General features: G+C 40.3%; 1 protein-coding gene across 2 annotated transcripts in view; it reads left to right on the forward strand.

The window, feature by feature from the left end:
• The window catches only part of ctdp1 (CTD (carboxy-terminal domain, RNA polymerase II, polypeptide A) phosphatase, subunit 1), a 232126-nt gene that overhangs the window by 192169 nt on the left and 20512 nt on the right, over positions 1–19445 (forward strand). Inside the window, exon 13 of one of the 2 annotated variants that reach the window (XM_078398634.1) lies at positions 7350–7527. The exons of the other annotated variant lie outside the window; for it this stretch is intronic. Coding sequence (XP_078254760.1) covers positions 7350–7455 — 106 coding nt within the window. The 3' untranslated portion in view covers positions 7456–7527. Of the gene's footprint in view, positions 1–7349; positions 7528–19445 lie in introns of those variants that run through there. 2 annotated transcript variants of the gene reach the window in all.

The following is a 19445-nucleotide window of genomic DNA, read 5'->3' on the forward strand; positions in this document are numbered from 1 at the left end:
GACTAAATACAAGATCATGCATTTTGTGGTTGGACTTCACCTGAAGGAGTGTAGCCATTCAAAGCTCATCACTTAAGGATGGGTAATAAATGGTGCCCTTGCTAGCAATGTCCAGATCCTGCAGAAAAGATAAAAGAAAAATCCTTGTCCCCTTCTCTGGGGCTATTGGTGTGATTATTAGTAGCAAAGATCGATGTACTCAGACCCATTACATCCAATCAGAAACCCCATAACTGTTCTAGGCAAGTAGGATTTCATTAGGGGATACAAACTATTCCTCTGAAATATACACTTTTATATTTTTAGAGAAGATGCAGGTAAATAGCTGTGTTGTGATTAAAATTGCATGGTTATTTTCATGGCATTATCTTATTTTCATGGCATTATGTTATTATTACAGCATTATGACTGACATGTTTGTTGCAAGAACAAATTCCACCAAACCCATTAGAGGCAGTGCTTTACACCAAGGAAGTATATTTGCCAGGTATTTTTATTCTGCAGAGTACAACGTTGTTGTATGGAACACTAGTCCATGCAGTTTTCTGGGGAGCAATCCTACTTGTCCCATTCCCCATCTCCTGACATCATTGCAACCTACAATATATTCTCTAACACATGACCATCAACTCCCCCTTTTTTTTACTATTAAAATACTCTGGGGCAATTTACAATGGCCAGTAACCCCACCTAACATGTCTTTGGGATGTGGGAAGAAAGCAGAACACCCGAAGAATCCTACACAGCGCTGGAGAAAAAGTATAAATTCCTCACAGATAGCAGACAAAATATGTAGGAAAGAACTGCAGATGCTGATTTATATCGAAGATAGACACAAAATGCTGGAGTAACTCAGCGGGACAGGCAGCATCTCCGGAGATTGCCTGTCCCACTGAGTTGCTCCAGCATTTTGTGTCAATCCTCACGGTTGGCACCCAAGGGCAGGATTGAACGCGGACACCTGGTGGTGTGAGGCAACACTACCAACTGCTGCACCATTGTTCACACACTCGACGTGATCCCTCTCCTGAGTAAAATGCTAAGTGTGGGAATAACCTCAGTGGGTCAGGCAGCATCTCTGGGGGGAATGGACATGTGACACTTCAGGTCCTCCCCCTCCCCTGCCCCTGCCCCTGCCCCTGCCAGAAACATTAATGTGATTAGGTTCATACGTTATAGGAGCAGATTAGGCCATTTGGCCTATGAAATCTACTCTGCCATTCATTCATGGCTCATCAACCCTATTCTCCTGCTTTCTCCCCATAACCCCTGACACCCGTACATCACAGGCCAGACTTTTAAGAGTTTTAGATTTCTTGGGGACTGCAGAGAAGTAGCGTGCATTTTAAGAGTACATTTTATGTTTTCTTGAACTTTTTGTTTAATGAACTTCTTAATTAAATTACCTTGATATAATTAAAGCCTGCAATTTATGGTGGTCATCCTGTGAAACTTGAGGTCCACTGGTGTCGAAGATGCATCAGTGGAGAATCGTTTCGCAAATCCTACGGTAATTTAAACACAGCTGCCAGTATTTACAGATTAAACCATCAACTCTGACATTGGTGGTGAGGAAAGTCATTCAACAGATAAAGAGAAAGGGCAAAAATGTAAAGTGATCCTAAAAGCAAAGGCTTCCACTTCCTGCTGTGCATTAGTTCGTCAATACTACCGAGCAATGAGAATGTGGACTTCTTGGGTCAGGGTGTGACATTCACCTTCTCGAGGGCAGTTAGGGGCAGCCAATTAATGCTGACCTTTCAATGGCACACACACCCAAAACAATTGAGGTTCTTGTTAACTGCAGCGCATTTAGAAACTTGACCATATTATTGCAGGCTGTACGCGGGAAGGATGCCTCTGCTAACTGAGGAGTGCAGCGCCAGATGTCACAGTCTCAGAATAAAAGGTGGGTCATTTGAGAATGAGATTGGAAACGTTTCCTCACATGGTGATTCCATGGAACTCGCCAATCTAGAATGCTGCAGAATGCTGTGATCATTAACGGAATGTTAAGGGAATCATGGGATATGGGAATAATGCTGGGAAATGACTGTGACATGGAAGTGAAAATTATTCAAATTCTAGTATTCAGCCATGGTCTTCACAACTGCACCAGCATGGAGTTGTGTGCTTCTTCTTAATTATGTTTTTGCACGAATATCTTGTTTTTGCGCCATCTTTGTTTTAGAAGTTATGTACAATTTGTCTTGGTGTATTCACAGTCTATATGCCTGTGATGCTGTTGCAAGCAAGATTTTTTTTCTATCTGTACCTCACCGTACGCCATATACAATGCATATGCCAACAGACTTGAACTTGAACGATTAACAGAGTAGGCACAAATGTCTCTCCTCCCAGTTCTTACTTTATGTTAAAAGTTGGAATTTTTAATCATCAAGGATACATACAGTCGACTTTCCATTAAATCTTTGCAATAATAACATGAAGTCATAAAGATCACATTTTAAATAGTTCAGCTGCAATATCAAATTTAAAGTACTAGTTCTTTATTCGGACTAATAATGAGACATTACTTTATACGGCAACTTTATAAAGGCGACATAAATGACCTGCATTTATAATGAAAGGACATTTCGGGGCAGAATATAATTTCTTCTTGAAATGATTCAGCAAGAAAATTGCTCTCTTTGGTTCTGCTGAGTGGCATTTTAGCGTAACCGTTTCACTGCTATTACTTTATTCAGGGCTAAGATCCCCGAAGTTCTTCACAGAAGCGCCATCAGACAAGTTAGAAAAAAGCCACACCAGGACTCGTGACCAAAAGATTGCTGAGTGATGAGTTTTAAGGAGCATCCTAAATAAAGAAGCAAGGGGAAGTTGCTGAGGGAAGGATTTTCAATGTTTAAGGAACATCCTAAAAGAAAAAGCAAGGGAAAGTTGCTGAGGGAAGGATTTTCAAAATAGGAGCAGCAGCAGGGCACCAAGTCCCCGAAGCCTGCCTCACCATTCAATATGACCCTATCTGATCTATGCTGCCCTCACCTCCTTTCTGCTCTTTCTCTCATAGTTTGTGATATGGATTGAAATATTGTGGAGTATTTTGTTGTTGTTGTTTTGCTTACATCCAAATCATCACTACATTTTCAATTCATTATATAATAAAATGTCTGGCAAGCAGTGTTAATATTATTAATATACACAAAAAGCTGGAGTAACTCAGCGGGACCCAAGAAGTCTGAAGAAGGGTCTTGACTCAAAACGTCACCCATTCCTTCTCTCCACAGATGCTGCCTGTCCCGCTGAGTTACTCCAGCTTTTTGTGTCTACGGTTTAAACCAGCATCTGCAGTTATTTCCTACAACTGAAATTATGAATATGTTGAGCATCCTGACCCATGAAACTTGGACGAGTAGAGTCTTACTGCAATGTTAAGTCCCTCATGAACATGGGAACCAATGAAGGTTGCTTAAAGCTCTTCAAGCCTTTATCTTTTTGCCATTGGGTGATATCATAGCTGATCGGGGCTCCATATCTATTCAAGAATTACGAGTGTGTTCATATCCTGCAAAGCATAGAGTATAAAATAGAAACTTTTGTACCTACCATTGGCAGGTTGTATGAGCAATTCCTGTTTTAACCCTCTGGATATGGGTATAGCATGTGGACCATAGAGACAATTTAGAGATACAGCATGGAAACAGGCCCTTCAGACCACCCAGTCCACGGCCACCAACTAGTGGGATAACACCAGTTCTATGTTATACCACTTTCTCATCCCCTCCAATGCATCAGGGGCAATTTTACAGAGGACTAATAACCTACAAACTCGCATATTTTTGGGGTGTGGGAGGAAACCAGAGCACCTGGAGGAAATGTGCAAATTCCGCACGGAGAGCACGCGATGTCATTGAACCCAGCTGTCTGGCGCTTTGAGGCAGTGACGCCACTGTGGATAGAGATGTTTTGTTGTCATGGGTACAGTGAGTTCAATGGTAATGTTCGGGACGATAGAACCGTAGCAGTATGCAATGCAATGTGTGTGTGCTGATGTAATCTGTGATTTCTCTAGCCCTATGGATGTTCAATGTGTGTTGTTGCTCATTTAATGCATCTATCATTTTATGTGTAGGAAGGAACTGCAGGTGCTGGTTTACACCAAAGATAGACACAAAATGCTGGAGTGACTCAGCAGGACAGGCAGCATCTGGATAGAAGGAATTGGTGACGTTTCGGGTCGAGACCCTTCTTTAGACTGAAAGTCAGGGGAGAGGGAGACACAGAGATAAGGAAGTATAAGATGTGAGAATGAGACATCAAAGGGGATGAAGCTCAAGTAATATGCAGAATAGATCATTGTTAGCTCAGAGAAGGTGACAACAAACCAAACAGAGATAAAATGTAATCGGGTTCAGTCAGACTGGTCAGAGAACCGGGAAGGGGGAGGGATGGAGAGAGAGGGAAAGCAAAGGTTACTTGAAGTTAGAGAAGTCAATGGGGTTAGGTGTAAGCTGCCCAAGCGAAATATGAGGTGCTCTTCTTTAATGGTTGATTTGCTGTCATTGAGCAATCTACGTTAAGCAATCACACTATCTTTCCACTCACGCCTTCAAATATTTCAACCAATTGTCCCACTTTTAATATTTAATTGTTAAAAGTCAGAAGTTGAAATTCATTAAGAGGTGTGAATAGCCATCCTGATTTCAATTGCTTCCCCTGCGCCAGGGCGGTGAGGTATTTGGTCGTGCCCAATCGAAGCCTCTTTAAGGCTTTTAAATTTTGAATTCCTCACATATCAGCACCTTGTCAGCAAGTTCCGAAAATTGCACAGTGAATCCATTTATCCAAATAGGTTTTTTAATTATATTATTCATGATGCAAGCAAATACCCATTGTTACTTAATAGTTTGCCAGGCTCGCTTGTCAAATGCAGGACCATCTCCCAGTTCAGAAACTGAAAGAGAGCTGCAGGACATAGAAACAAAAAATATGTTGGAGGTACTGAGCGGGTCAGGCTGCATCAGAGCAGGGGAAAACAGCCCATTAATGGAGGAGAAAACAGCCCATCAGTGGAGGGGAAAGCAGTGTTTCAGTAGAGGGGAAACAATGCTTCAGTAGAGGGGGAAACAGTGCTTCAGTGGAGATTAAAACAGTGCTTTGGTGGATAGGAAAACAGTGCTTCGGTAGAGGGGAAAACAGTGTTTCAGTGAAGGGAAAAACTGCTTCAGTGAAGGGGAAAACAGCATTAGTGGAGAGAAAACTGCTTCAGTGGAGATTAAACGTGCTTCAGTGGATGGGAAAACAGTGCTTGAAAAAACTGTTTCAGTGGAGGTGAAAAATGTCTGTCAGTGGAGGCCAAAACAATACTTCAGTGGAGGTGAAAACAATTCTTCAGTACAGGTGAAAACAGTGCACGGTGGAGGGGAAAACAGTGCTTCAGTAGAAAGGAAACACAGTGCTTCTTTGGAGGAAAAACAGTCCATCAGTGGAGAGGAAAACAGAGTTGTCCTGAAATGTGAACTTTGCCTCTTTCTTCACAGAGCTGTTTGATCTGCTGAGTACTTCAGCTTTTCTTTGGGTTTTTTTTAGTTTACAGCAAGTACGGTTTTTGTTCATTGGGAGATGGAGAAACCTGTGAGGTTATTCCCTCCAAGTGAAGATGAAAGGGAGAGATGGGAGGAATGCAATTTCTGATGAAAACAAATGAATCAGCAAAATTCATCCCTTATGCCAAATGTCAATAGTTTTGGTCTATATGAAAGGTCCAGCCCCTTTTAAATATTAAATTGATGAAAATAAGTTTCAATGCAGAATCAGGAAGATGATGAATGGTTAATGTAATGGTAAATAATTTAAGTCTCAATTGACCAATCTTGGCCTGTTTTTGTTACTTGATTATTCAATGAAACTGGACGCATGCCTGTGTTTATGCTCCACAGAAACCTGCTCCCACTTATCTTGCCTAAACCTATCAGCATATCCTACTGTCATTTCTCTCTCATGTTGTTTCCTCTTGACTGTGTTTGTGCTAATCTCTTTAACTATTTTGTGTGGGAGTCAGTTCCACATTCTCTGGGCAGAGCAGACTGTTCTGAATTCCCTGTTGGATTTATTTGTGATTATTTCATATTCATGCCCCCCCCCCCCCCCCATCCCCTTCTATAGTACATGGTTAGAATTTATTTCCATTGTTGTTCCTTTGTATTTTAAACCAAGTTATTTATTTATTACAACAAGTCCAGCCGATCCACGCAGTTCACTGTACAGACCAATCCCATCAGTCTCAATCTCTCTCTCCATGTTTTCCCTGTATCCTTGCTGCAACTTTCTCTCCGACACACACCCATCAACTTTCCATTGATTTTTTACAAAATGTTTTAATGCAGATGAGACACAAAATGCTGGAGTAATTCAGAGGGTCTGTCAGCTTCCCTGGAGAAAAAGAATAGGTGACATTTCGGGTCGGAACCCTTTTTCAGACTGATTATACCGAAGATAGACACAAAATGCTGGAGTAACTCAGAGGGTCAGGCAGCATCTCTGGTGGAAAAGAATAGGTGATTTTTTGAGTCGGAACCCTCCTTCAGACCAGTATAAACCGGCATCTGCAATTCCTTCCTACAGATTAAGTTAAGATTAGTTTTGTTTAGTTTATTATTGTCACCTGTACTGAGGTACAGTGAAAAGCTTATTGTTTGTGTTCAGTCCAGTCAAAGAAAAGATTATACATGATTATAATCAAGCTGTCTATGGTGCACAGATAAAGGATAGAGGGTACAATATTTGGTGCAATATATAGTCCAATAAAGTCTGATTAAAGATAGTTCATAGGTCTCCAATGAGGTAAATGGATGGTCAGGACCACTCTCCAGCTGTAGAGAGCAGTTCTGTTGCCTGATAACACCTGGTAAGAAGCTGACGCTAAATCTGGAGGAATGCTTTTTTAAACTTCTGTTCATCTTGCCTGATTGGAAAGGGGAGAAGAGGGAGTGACCGGGATGGAGACTATTCCTTGAACATGTTGGTGGCCGTGCCGAGGCAGCGTGGTGGAGATGGAGTCAATGGAAGGAAGGCTGGTTTGCCTGATTGAGCTACGTATGCAAGTCTCTGCAATTACTTGTGGTCTTTGATTGAGCTGTTTCCAAACCAGGTGTGATGCATCCTGACAAAATGCTTTCTTCAGACTGAAGAAGGGTCTCGACCCGAAACGTCACCCATTCCTTCTCTCCTGTGATGCTGCCTGACCTGCTGAGTTACTCCAGCATTTTGTGAAAGCATTTTATCAGGATGAATAAATATCTTCGATTTGTACCAGCATCTGCAGTTATTCTTACACTGATAAAATGCTTTCTACGGTGCATCTGTACCTTATTAATCTACCTCTTTAGGATGTGGAAGGAAACTGAAGCACCCCGGGGAAATCGATGCTATCACAGGGAGATGCAAGCTCCTCACAGACAGCACCCAATGTCAGGGTTGAACCTATGTCCCTGAAGTTGTGAGGTAACAACACCAATCGTTGTGCCACTATAACGGCCTAAAAACTGCTTCCAGTAACTTCTAAAAGCAACATGATTTTTTACCACCAGTCATGAACAAGAGACATGCATATGGACAATGTTTTGCCTTTGATCAGCCAAATGACCTGAAGCTCTGCCATTTCTAATAATCATGAAACCCTGGGATAATTTCATTGACATTTTGAAATATCTCATAAATTTTCATTTATCATTTATCAAATAGGAATTCTTAGAGTCAACAATAACCTGAGGTAAAAAGTGACCTAATCAGTTGAATTATCAAGCAATTATCTATCACAGCAGCATCATAAGACCAGGAATGATACCAACAATTGATAAAACACTTGTTCCAAAACAAAACTATCTTTAGTACGTTCTTTTCCACTGCAAACACCCAGGAGAAGTGGAAGAATTTTACCTGTCCAAGTTCCAAGTCCATTAGTTATATTAATGACAGACAAAGTGGCCTTCAAACTTCATGGCTAAACTTAAGTCGCTACTCCCACAGTTCCTGACTTAATTGAATGGAAGATATGGTGGGGTGCAAAGTAGATTCCTGAAAATGCTGGAAATTGATTCAACTTTCCTGATCGTGTTTTGGAGACCAGTGTACAATTGAGTGTGGATGGTGCAACTGAGCACAGGGTACAAAAGGTGTTGCATCCAACTTGCATAAGTTGTTGCATCCAACTTCCATAAACCCAGGAGCGGAAAATTTGTTTTCCATCAAAATCCCTGTTCTGCAGATCATCCCAGGGGAATATTATACTACTGTTTTGAGTTCATCAAAATGAAGGTGCCTCCATATCGGCAGCATTTCCTCATAATGGCACTGATTTCTCAGCTGAAATCCCATCGGCTGTATTAAAGCAAATTAGCTGACCCGTAAATAGCAGAGTAACCTGTGGGGACTTTGGTGAAAATGCTTTCAGTTAGCTAGAGCTTCAGTTTAGTTTAGTTTAGTTTAGAGATACAACACGGAAACAGATCCTTCAGACCACCGAGTCCGCACCAACCAGCGATCCCCGCATATTAACACTATCCTACACACACTAGGGACAATTTTTACATTTACCAAGCCAGTTTACCTACATACCTGTATGTTTTTGGACTGTGGGAGGAAAACAAAGATCTCAGAGAAATTCCACGCAGGTCACATGTAGAACGTACAAACTCCGTACATACAGCACCCGCAGTCAGGATTTAACCCAGGTCTCCGGCGCTGCAAGTGGTGTAAGGCAGCAACTCTACTGCTGTACCGCCGTGCATTCAGCACTGGGATTCACTCCCTAAATCCTTCCCTATGTGTTTTTCTTTGTCTCATACTCCCTCTTCTTCTTCTCCCCCCCATCTCGTTATTCATCTCTATATTTTTGTCCTTCTCTATTTCTCTCTCTTTCCTCAAAACCTACCTCATTGACCGAGCACTGGTCATCTGCTCTAACATCTCCTTACATTGTTCCCACTCAGTAATTTTATTAGATTATACCGTATGAAGTACCTTGGTATACATTGCAGCATAGGAGGCATCATGTAAGAGGAAGGTATCGCATTGACTGTCGGTGGTGAAGGTGCCTGTATGCTTCTTTCATAACTTTCTACTGCAAGAAAGAAAGATGGTGCTGGTTGCCTTTGGGATGAGGTGAAGAGAAATTTCTTTAACCATGAAGCAGAGGGCTGTAAATCATCAGTTGCTTAATTATCCTCATTGATGTGATCGATACATTTGTGGACTTTTGGAGAGTCAGTGCTTAAGGGTTTAAAGACAGGATGTGCTAGATATGTCCACCTGGTCAGAAGGTATTGAACGAGCGAGAAACAGAGTTAACATTTCTGGCAGATGACCCCTGCACAAAGCTACCGGTTAAGGAGGATGAAGAGCAGGTTGGAATAAAAGGGAATGTGAGGAATATGACCAGTTTGGAGGGATATGGACCGAGCGCAGAGAGGTGGGACTAGTATAGCTGGGACATGTTAGCTGGTGTGGACAAGTTTCCACACTGTATCACTCCATTACTCTAATATGGAGAGACTTACAGAAAGATGGATGTTTGATCTTATTGAATGGTCGAGCAGGCCTGAGCGGACATGTGTCCCACTCTAGCATTTATTCCTTATGCTCTAATGTGGTCCACTAAAAATAGATGTCATGTCATGTCAAATTTATTGTGAGGTATAAATATAATGAAAATCTTACTTGTAACATCATCACAGGCCACATAAATTTACAAGACGGTCAAAAAAAAAAAGACTGTTCAAAACAAAAATACAATAGTGCAAAAATACACCATTAGAAAACAAAGTCCATGGCAGTGCCAGAGGTGGTTTGCGGTGTTCGTTGTCGGGGTAGGATTAGGATAGGGCAGGTCAGTTCATGAGCCTGATGGTTGTAGGAAAGTTGCTGTAGGATGAACCGGCCTGAGTCCACCACTCTCTGCAGCCTAATTGTGTCGGAAGGAACTGCCGATGCCGGTTTAAACCGAAGATAGACACAAAAAGCTGGAGTAACTCAGTGGGTCAGGCAACATCTCTGGAGAAGAATGGGTGACGTTTCGGGTTGAGACCCTTCTTCAGACTGAGAGTCAGGAGAAAGGGAAACGAGAGATATAGATGGTGATGTAGAGAGATATAGAACAAATGAATGAAAGATATGCAAAAAGTAAAAATGATAAAGCAAGCAGGCCATTGTTAGCTGTTTGTTAGGTGAGAACGAGTACAGACAATGAGACTCAACAAGAGCTCTCTGTAGCCTCTTGATTACTGTCTACAGTGCATCTGTGGAGATTTGTTAAGAGATTTGTTAAAAGACATCTCTTTAAATGTCCAAGAAAGTAGAGGCACTGGCGCACTGGAGGCATGGAGGCACCTTACGGGCTCAGGACAGGTCATCCGAGATGTTGTGCCTTTTAATATTTCCACCTCCAATTTTGTAATGTAAATTCATTATTGCACATGTAATTAATTATAGATATTCACAAAGTGCTGGAGTAACTCGGTGAGACAGGCAGCATCTCTGGAGAGAAGGAATGGGTGACATTTCGGGTCGAGACCCTTCGTCGGACTTCTTGGGTCCTACTGAGTTACTCCAGCTTTCTGTGCATATTAATAATATAACACTGCTTGCCAAACATTTTATTAATTATTGCAGGCTCTCTTCTCTCAAAAGAAAAATATCGCTAGCTATTTTCTGGTATTCAGATTTTTTTTGTGAATACTTTCATTGAAGAGACAGAATATGTGTTAATGAACAGGCACATTTCAGATATGATTCAAAAATTAAACTGAAAAGGTAAATTCAGACTTCCATCTGAGAACACTGAGTCATGGGACAAATACATAAGCTTAATGTTCTGCATGAAATGGAATTTCTTCCAGTTGAAGCTAAGTTAATGTTTGCAGCAATTGTTTTTGAACCACAATGTTGGTCGAACATGGCGATTCCTAATTGAATATTTTTTTGATTGAAGAAATCTTGGATGCCGATTTTGGATATAAATATAAAATCGTTATTTCCCTGCAGGTATAATCTGCTGTTTTATAAATTCCAGTTTATATTTCAAAATACTGATATATATACTACCCAAAAAGCTGCAGTTTGGCTGTGCACAAACAATCTGATTTAAAACAACAAGCCAACAATATGAATATTAAATCCTCCAATTTTGTAACATCCCTTCATCAGTTTCTCAATTTCCTGTGCCCCAAATTCCCCCGCCCCCACCTTATTGCACACCTATTTATCCCACTATCCCACACCTCTTTCCCCCAGTTCTTGTCCCCTTCCACCTACACCCCTCTCTCTGCTTTATAATTCACTGCTTTCCTTACCTTTCACCCTTTTCATATCTAATCTTTTTCACCTTTTCCTCCTATCTACCAGTCAAACCCCCCTCACCTTTATCCACCTATCACTCATTACTATTCAGCATCATGCTACTGTTAAAGCTAGATTTTCTACCCACTCTCATAACCCCTCGATTTTCTTGAATACATCATCAGTCAGAGAGTGGTGAAGGTGTGGAATTCTCTGCCTCAGAAGGCAGTGGAGGCCAGTTCGTTGGATGCTTTCAAGAGAGAGCTGGATAGAGCTCTTAAGGATAGCGGAGTGAGGGGGTATGGGGAGAAGGCAGGAACGGGGTACTGATTGAGAGTGATCAGCCATGATCGCATTGAATGGCGGTGCTGGCTCGAAGGGCTGAATGGCCTACTCCTGCACCTATTGTCTATTGTCTATTGACACAAGACATGGAAGTTAGCTGAAAACTTTGAGTTCTTTTTAGCTCATTCACTGAGCTAATTTATCCCCTATTGCCTGACCAATTGAACAAAGACCTAATGCAATGCTCAAGAGTTTAATTGAGTCCATTTAAGACACATTTCTAACCTTTCTCTTTTCTAAATATTATATTTGACTCTAGTTTAAAAAATGCCAACTCTAGAGGGTAAAAAAAAATAGCTTGTTCTTCATAATTCCTCCTGGAGCAATGCACAATTTATTATGTAAAAAACCTGGGTTTAAAATTGACTTTTTTCTCTAAGTTTGTATTATCACAATTCAAATAATTTCCAATAAAAAGGCATAGTGTTTATTTTAACCATAAAACTCAGAAAACTCCGCAGTTCAAATTTAGATTTGCTTTTATATTGCTTTAATAACCCCAAAATATTGAAGGATTCTGGAATGTAGTAATTGACAAAAATCGGGAAAGAATTGTGGTTCAACTTCTGATACTAAGTTCCCAATAGTAAAAGAACATAGAATAATAGTACAGCACGCAAATAAGCCTGTCAGCCCATAATGTCTGTGCTGAACAAGATGCCAAGACCAAATCGTGGCTGCTGCACATATTCCATATGCTTCCATTCCCTGCAAATCCATCTATTTATCCAAAAGACTTAAATACCACTACCATATCTTCCTCCAAGACCACTCCCGGCAATGCCTTCCAGGCACTCGCTACCCTCTGTGTAAAAAAACCTGTCACGCACATCTCCTTTCAGCCTTGCCTCATCTTAAAACTATGCTTAAAACTATGCCCTCTAGTTTTTGATATTTCCATTCTGGAACAAGGTTCTGACTGTCTATTAACAGCACACATAATTTTATATATTTCCACCTTCAACCTTTGCTGTTCTGAGAAAACAATCCAAGTCTGCCCAACTTCTTCCTATAGCTAATGCTCTCTAATCCAGATGTTATTTGATAAAATTCTTCTGCACCCTTTCCAAAGTATTTACATCCTTCCAAAATCGGACTGGATAATCAGTTCTGCTATTCCTGATGTTTGTTCAATCAGCACATGTATTTTCTGACTTGTGTATTCGAAATAATTAAAAATTGTGCTTTGAGTGTGGAAAAAGCAGCATGTTGAAAGAATAATCCCCTTCACCATTTTGCGTTTTATCTCGGCTCCAAATTTCCAAGATCTCCTCACCTCCACAGTAAAATTTCTCACAGGGTCAGATAAGATTTTCATTTGTGCACCTTTTTCATTTTCTTTATCAAAGAGAATGGATTTGGATGATGAACATACATATATATCCATTACTGTCTTGGGAATAGAATCATGTTCATATTATTAAACACTCAGGAATTTTATCAAGCCAGAGGACGTGCTGCCGGGATCAAAGGGGGACCTGGCATGGGGGGACCGCCGTGAGGGAGGGGGAGGGGGGAAAAACAAATGAGGACCTGGTGAGGGGGGACGGTCAGGAACGGGGGAGAACAAAGCAGGGCCCGACGTAGGGGAACCGCCGTGAGGGGGGGAGGAGAGATCAAGGGTGGACCTGGCGCGGGATACTTTGTAACTTTGTCAGCGCTCTTTGTGTGGCGACGGTTGCATACCTTGCAAGCAAGGAATTTCACTGTGACTTGTCACATGTGACAATAAAGTATTCAATTCAATTCATGATTTCTCTGGAAGAAGAGTTCTTTCCAAAATGTGTCTTTTTTGAAATCTCATTTTGTTGGATTCTTTTCTGAAACAAGGGTGTTCTCCCACGGAAGTGAAACTAAGGAAGATTGGTTTCTGCTCTCTAGATATTTAGAAGCTTGAAAAGTAATACCATTGCAATGCGTTAGATTCAGAGAGGAAATGACACAGTGGGACTGGCTCTTGGTGCAAAGTCTACATCTAGGATGATTTGAAGACTGTGGGTGGTGGCACGATGCCATTAGTTTCAGGGTAACTGGTCAGTACTCAATTAGTTATGAATCTTTGAAGTCTCTCTCCCAGAGGACTGTGGATGTTTAGTTGTTGTACCTATCCCGCACTTACAATGATCCTTTAATGAGCACTGTGGTAATGGGATTAGGTGAAAAACTATACCTGCCTTGGAGGATTGTCAGTAACTTTATTGAATAGTGTAGCAAACTAATGAAGCTGAATGGCCAACTCCGATCTATCTTCTTGTAAAGTAGACAGTGCAGAATTGGCAAACGATTGTATTTCATGCCAATTGTATTTCCTCCAAATGTGCTCAGCCCGAAGGATTCTTTATAGTTATTTAAGTGGAAATGTTTGATGGTCACCTCACACGTTATTGAATGTGCAGCTATGCTCTGATTAGAATGGTCATCAATAAAGAACCGTGCAACATACCCACAAAAAGATACTATTGACTTCTGCCATCTTGTAGCAACTGAACACATTAGTATTTAAGAAAAGTTAAGTTCAAAAATGCAAAGTCATTAGAATAGTACCCGAGCCTTTTCAACTATTTCCCTGATTAGTGCGGTTGTTACTGTCGAAATGTGAAAATTACTTACATGAGGTATTAACTCATGCATTTTGCAGCAATTTAATGCATTATTTGGTCAAAAACGGTTAACATAAAATAATAGGAAGTGATTAGAGTCTAGTTGCCTGTGTAAGTAACTCTCTACAGACCCATTAACAATAAATACCTGGCTAGAATTATATATCAGATATCCCACAGGTAAACATGCCTGGGTTTGAGTAATTGAGCACTCTAACTGATGATACTGTTTGGAAGTAGTTTTCATGAAACCATTAAGCCAAAAATCCATAAGAAATTGTGCTCGCTTATTGGAAAAAGATTAATAAATATCAATAGATAAAGTATTGAGGAGAATCTTAGAAACGATAGAAAGTGATATAAATTAAGAACATTTACTTCATAGGATCACGCAGCATGAAAACGGCCGTGCCTATACACCCTAATTTCATTTGACTGCATTCGGTCCTTATCTTTTATGCCTTTCCGATGTAAGTAGCTGTCCAAATGCCTTTTATACATTGTAATTCTATCTGCCTACCATCACCTCTCGCAGCTCATTCCAGATTATCACCACCACCTGTATAAAGGCAAACTAACATTTATTCAAAAGGTTGCAGGGATCATTTAGGTTGGAGTAATGTGCGAACATGTTTGTAATTACAGACATAATGCTAATATTAAAAGACCTATGCTTTGATCCTTCAGCCATGATGAGGCAGGAAAGTGATAGAACATGTATGGTAGTGCTGCACAGTGTGTCTTACAAAGCAGAATGGCAAACACCATCATTTGAAACTTTCAACATTATGGCTTCAAGATTTTCTTTCCTTGAAACAAACTACAATTAAGAATTTGTTTTTTGTGAGGGGTGGCAGGGAATGCAGATGAAAGTTGGAGGATTCATGGTGATTTCTAATGGCATGGCACTAAAATTATGAAAGGAAGTAAAGGTTGTAAAAAAGCAGGGCAGATGCTCCAACAAAGGAACAACACCACGGTCCATCTCGTGCTTTACAACAGACTTGGGTTTTTTTCTAATTATGATTTTGCACTAATGTCTTATTTTTGTGCATAGTCTCCTTCATTTCACAATGGTATGTGTCATTTATGTATCATTTGTTTTTGTGTGTTTATGTGAGTCTATACGTCTGTGATGAGTTAGAGTTAGAGATACAGCGCAGAAACAGGCCCTTCGGCCCACCGGGTCCGCGATGCCCAGCGATCCCCGCACATTAACACTATCCTACACCCACTAGGGACAATTTTTTTACGGTTGCCCAGCCAATTTTAACCTACAAACCTGTACGTCTTTGGAGTGTGGGAGGAAACCGAAGATCTCGGAGAAAACCCACGCAGGTTACGGAGAGAACGTATAAACTCCGTACAGTGCAGCACCCATAGTCAGGATCGAACCTGAGTCTCCGGCACTGCATTCGCTGTAAAGCAGCAACTCTACCGCTGCGCCACCGTGCCTCTGCAAGCAAGATTTTCATTGTGCCTCTACATCACCATACTTGTGTATATGACAATAAACTGCACTTGACTTGATTTGCCTTGATTGTGCTATGGGCTATACTACAATATATTTGCATGTTAATAAGTGCAGATGGATTGCCTCCTCCCAAACGCATGACTTCTACCGCCAAGAGTAACAAGCACAGTAAGTGAAAGGGAACATCACCAGCACACATTCTCCAGGTTCAGCCTGAGTTGGAAACATCTTGCAATGTTTCATCATCAGTGGATCTAAATCCCGGAATGCCCTCCCCAACAGCACTTTGGAAACACCTTCACAGGAAGCTCTGCAGCGGGACAAGATGGCGACTCATCAGAACCTTCTCAAATGCAATTATTAAAGAGAAACCATTACCATTGGCACGCATATCCCATATTTCTTTTAAACTGTGGCCTGCACATTAACCATAAAAAAAGAATCCTTTCTGACTCCATAGCCCAGGTAGAACTACGAAAATTCACCCTTCAAGGTTATAAAAAAACTTCAGTCATTGACCAAAATTGATTTTAAAATGTTTGGAAGCAAAATATTTCTAAACTGCTTTTTTATTGATATTTTGATCTCATGCCGAGTTTGTGGAGGCAGAGTGACGTTTCTACAATCATACGATTATGTTGGACCTGATAAAACTCCAGATGTTCAATATTAATATTTTCTGCAATATTAATAAAGAACTGAGTTACCTGGAGAATGAAGCTTCAGATTTTTATTAGAAGTCAAGCTCTCTAAAAAGCTGTTGATATTGGGTTTGGTCTGATAAATCAAGGTGTCACTGAAGTACAAAAAAATGACATAACCCTTTATTTAATTAACTGAATTCTCCAGCTGCTAGGTGAGATTTGAACTCATGTTTCCGGACCAATAGACCAGGGCTCCAGGTGCCAGTCCAGTAACTTAACCATTGTGCTACCACACCATATTGCACAAGTTTATTAAAGACACGGTTATACCTCCTGTTATGCCTATGGTAGTTTATGCTCCATATTGGTTTAGCGCATCTAACCTGCTATTAGAACCTTGCATAGTTAATTATATGTGTAAGGAGTTGTCAAGAAAGAAGAATTCATTTCAAGTAATATTATAGTGGGATTTTGATATGAGAAAACATTGTATACCAATTTTGACAGTGAATTGAAAGGTTAGTGTTACCACTAAGAAATTATTTCAGTATGATTTAGTTATGCACATTCAGCATAGAGAACTAATTCCTGAGGCTTTATATATAATGTTAGATTAAAAAAATGTAAAATCAAGAATTTATCTTGCCTGTATTTTTGGGCAGTGAAAGTGATGTTTTCACCTTGCTAGAAATAAGATTATCAATCCAGTATGAATGTGGTCAATCTAGAATATTTGTTGTAATTTTTGAGTTGTATCATTGACATTAATGTCAATTCAAATTGTATAACATACATGGAGGTAAATTAGCAATACATGTTTTGCACATAAACTTTCTCCACTTTCTATTGTGTTGGGATCCAATTTACATTTTCCAAAACATAGGATGGTAGACTCTCTTTTACATTCCAGTGCCCGAGCAAAGGACAGCCTAACCCTTCATGGCAGCAAGAAGAAAGAGTTGGTTGTTGACTCAAGGAAGCGAGGGGGTGAACACAACTCTGTCGTCGTCAACCGAGCTACTGGAGAGATGGTGGAAAGCTTCATGCCCCTAGCCACCCGTATCACGAGCAGGCTAAACTGGTCTCTTTAGGCCTCTGAGAAGATTTGCCACGTCCACGAGGATTCTCTTGAACCTTTACAGATGCACGATAGGAATTATTCTGATAGGATGCATCTCTATATGGCACCTACTCTGCTCCTGACCACATGAACTTGCAGAGAGTGGTAAACCAGTCCAATCCATCATAAGCTTGTCACTTCCTTCCATCAAGTCCATCTTCACATCAGGAAGGCTGGAAGTATTGTCAAGGATTCCTATCACCATGGCCACTTTTCTCTCTTCTACCTTTTGGGAGAAGATACAGGAACTTGTAAGCTCGAACGTCCAGACTTAAGAACAGCTTCTTCCCCACTGTCATTAGTCTCCTGCACCAATCACCTCTTTCACACCCCCTTCCCAAAGGTGATACTCCTATCTTAACTTCACCTCGTTCGGTTATTGTGAAATTGTAGGGTTTTCAGACTGCACGTCAGTCTTACACCATTCTGCTGTTTTGCACTCATTGTTATATTTATTAATGAATGTATGATTACTGTACGCTGGCATAAATTATAATGAACTAATCTGAATATAAATTATACAGAACCTGGTTTATTCACAAAATGCTGGAGTAACTCAGCAGGTCAGGCAGCATCTCGGGAGAGAAGGAATGGGTGACGTTTCGGGTCGAGACCCTTCTTCAGAAGAAGTCTGAAGAAGGGTCTCGACCCGAAACGTCACCCATTCCTTCTCTCCCGAGATGCTGCCTGACCTGCTGAGTTACTCCAGCATTTTGTGAATAAATCGATTTGTACCAGCATCTGCAGTTATTTTCTTATAATACAGAACCTGGTGTTGGGTCAAACATCAATTGTAAATCAGAACCTGATAGATATTGTGGATAGACTGGATTGCACGCAAACAGAAGCTTTTATCTGTATCTCAGTACACATGACAATAATAAACCAAACTAAAACTAAACTAATCTAAATATTGTCAACTGATGGGTGTTAAGTGACTACGAGGTAGAGTGCAGACACTTATTTAGAGCCACATCATAATGTAGCCAAAATCATATAGAATGGCAGAAGCTAAATGTCCTATTCCCATCTTTGTTAGAACTTGTTACTCCTCTTGATTAGTTTCCAGTAGTTTATGTAAGAAAATGTTGAGATCATCTTTCATGGAGTTGGTGGGGTTTAGAGATAATCACAAGGTTTCATTTCACTGACTTTTCTCCTCCTGAGCAAAGAAAAAAACAGCAGATGCTGGAATTTTAAGATAAAAGAAGAAATGGCTGGAAACACTCAGCAGGTCAGGCAGCATCTACGGATAGAAGAATCTGAGTTTATACCTGAGAAGGTGAACAGCCAGCACTTTTTGTTAGAAGGTGAAGAGAATATCTTATCTTTGTTGGCTGACAGATTTTCTGAAATAAACTGAATTTGAATAATTTAATCTTAGTTTTTTCCTTGATGCAAATCTATGACATTAATCATCAAAACACCTCATCACAGAATTGGCAGTTTCAGCCAAGAAGAAGCATTGGTCACGTGGAGAAAATGTTCCATTTGCCCGCGTTGTTATTGTAGCCAATCACTAATGTAAGAAAAAATATTTGAAGCTAAAATTAAATTATAAAATCTTTTTCCATACTTTCCTCCTTTCTGCAATGAGGCAGATAAAAAAAGTTGCTCTGCTTGATGTTCAGCTCAGACCAGGAAGAATTCAGAACAATTATATCGATTGTGTTGGTTTATTGCAGCTCATCACTATCAGATGCAAAATATGGACTTGATAATACAACAAGAAAGGTTTAGCTGATTAAAAGCACCGCAATCATTATATATATTGCCAGATTTAAATTGTAGGCTGTGAAAACAAAATTTCCAAATGGCATGTGTATATATAGAAAGTGTTATTTCTTTGGAATGACTTAAGAATATGTATAAATTCCATAGAATGCACGGTGTTTTGTCAAATGTGGCTAACAAAGTGTTGTATTGCTTCATTTCTCTTTGAATGATGGAGATAAAAGGAATAGCAA

The sequence above is a fragment of the Rhinoraja longicauda genome, chromosome 4, assembly GCF_053455715.1.
Source record: "Rhinoraja longicauda isolate Sanriku21f chromosome 4, sRhiLon1.1, whole genome shotgun sequence".
NCBI lineage: Eukaryota > Metazoa > Chordata > Chondrichthyes > Rajiformes > Arhynchobatidae > Rhinoraja > Rhinoraja longicauda.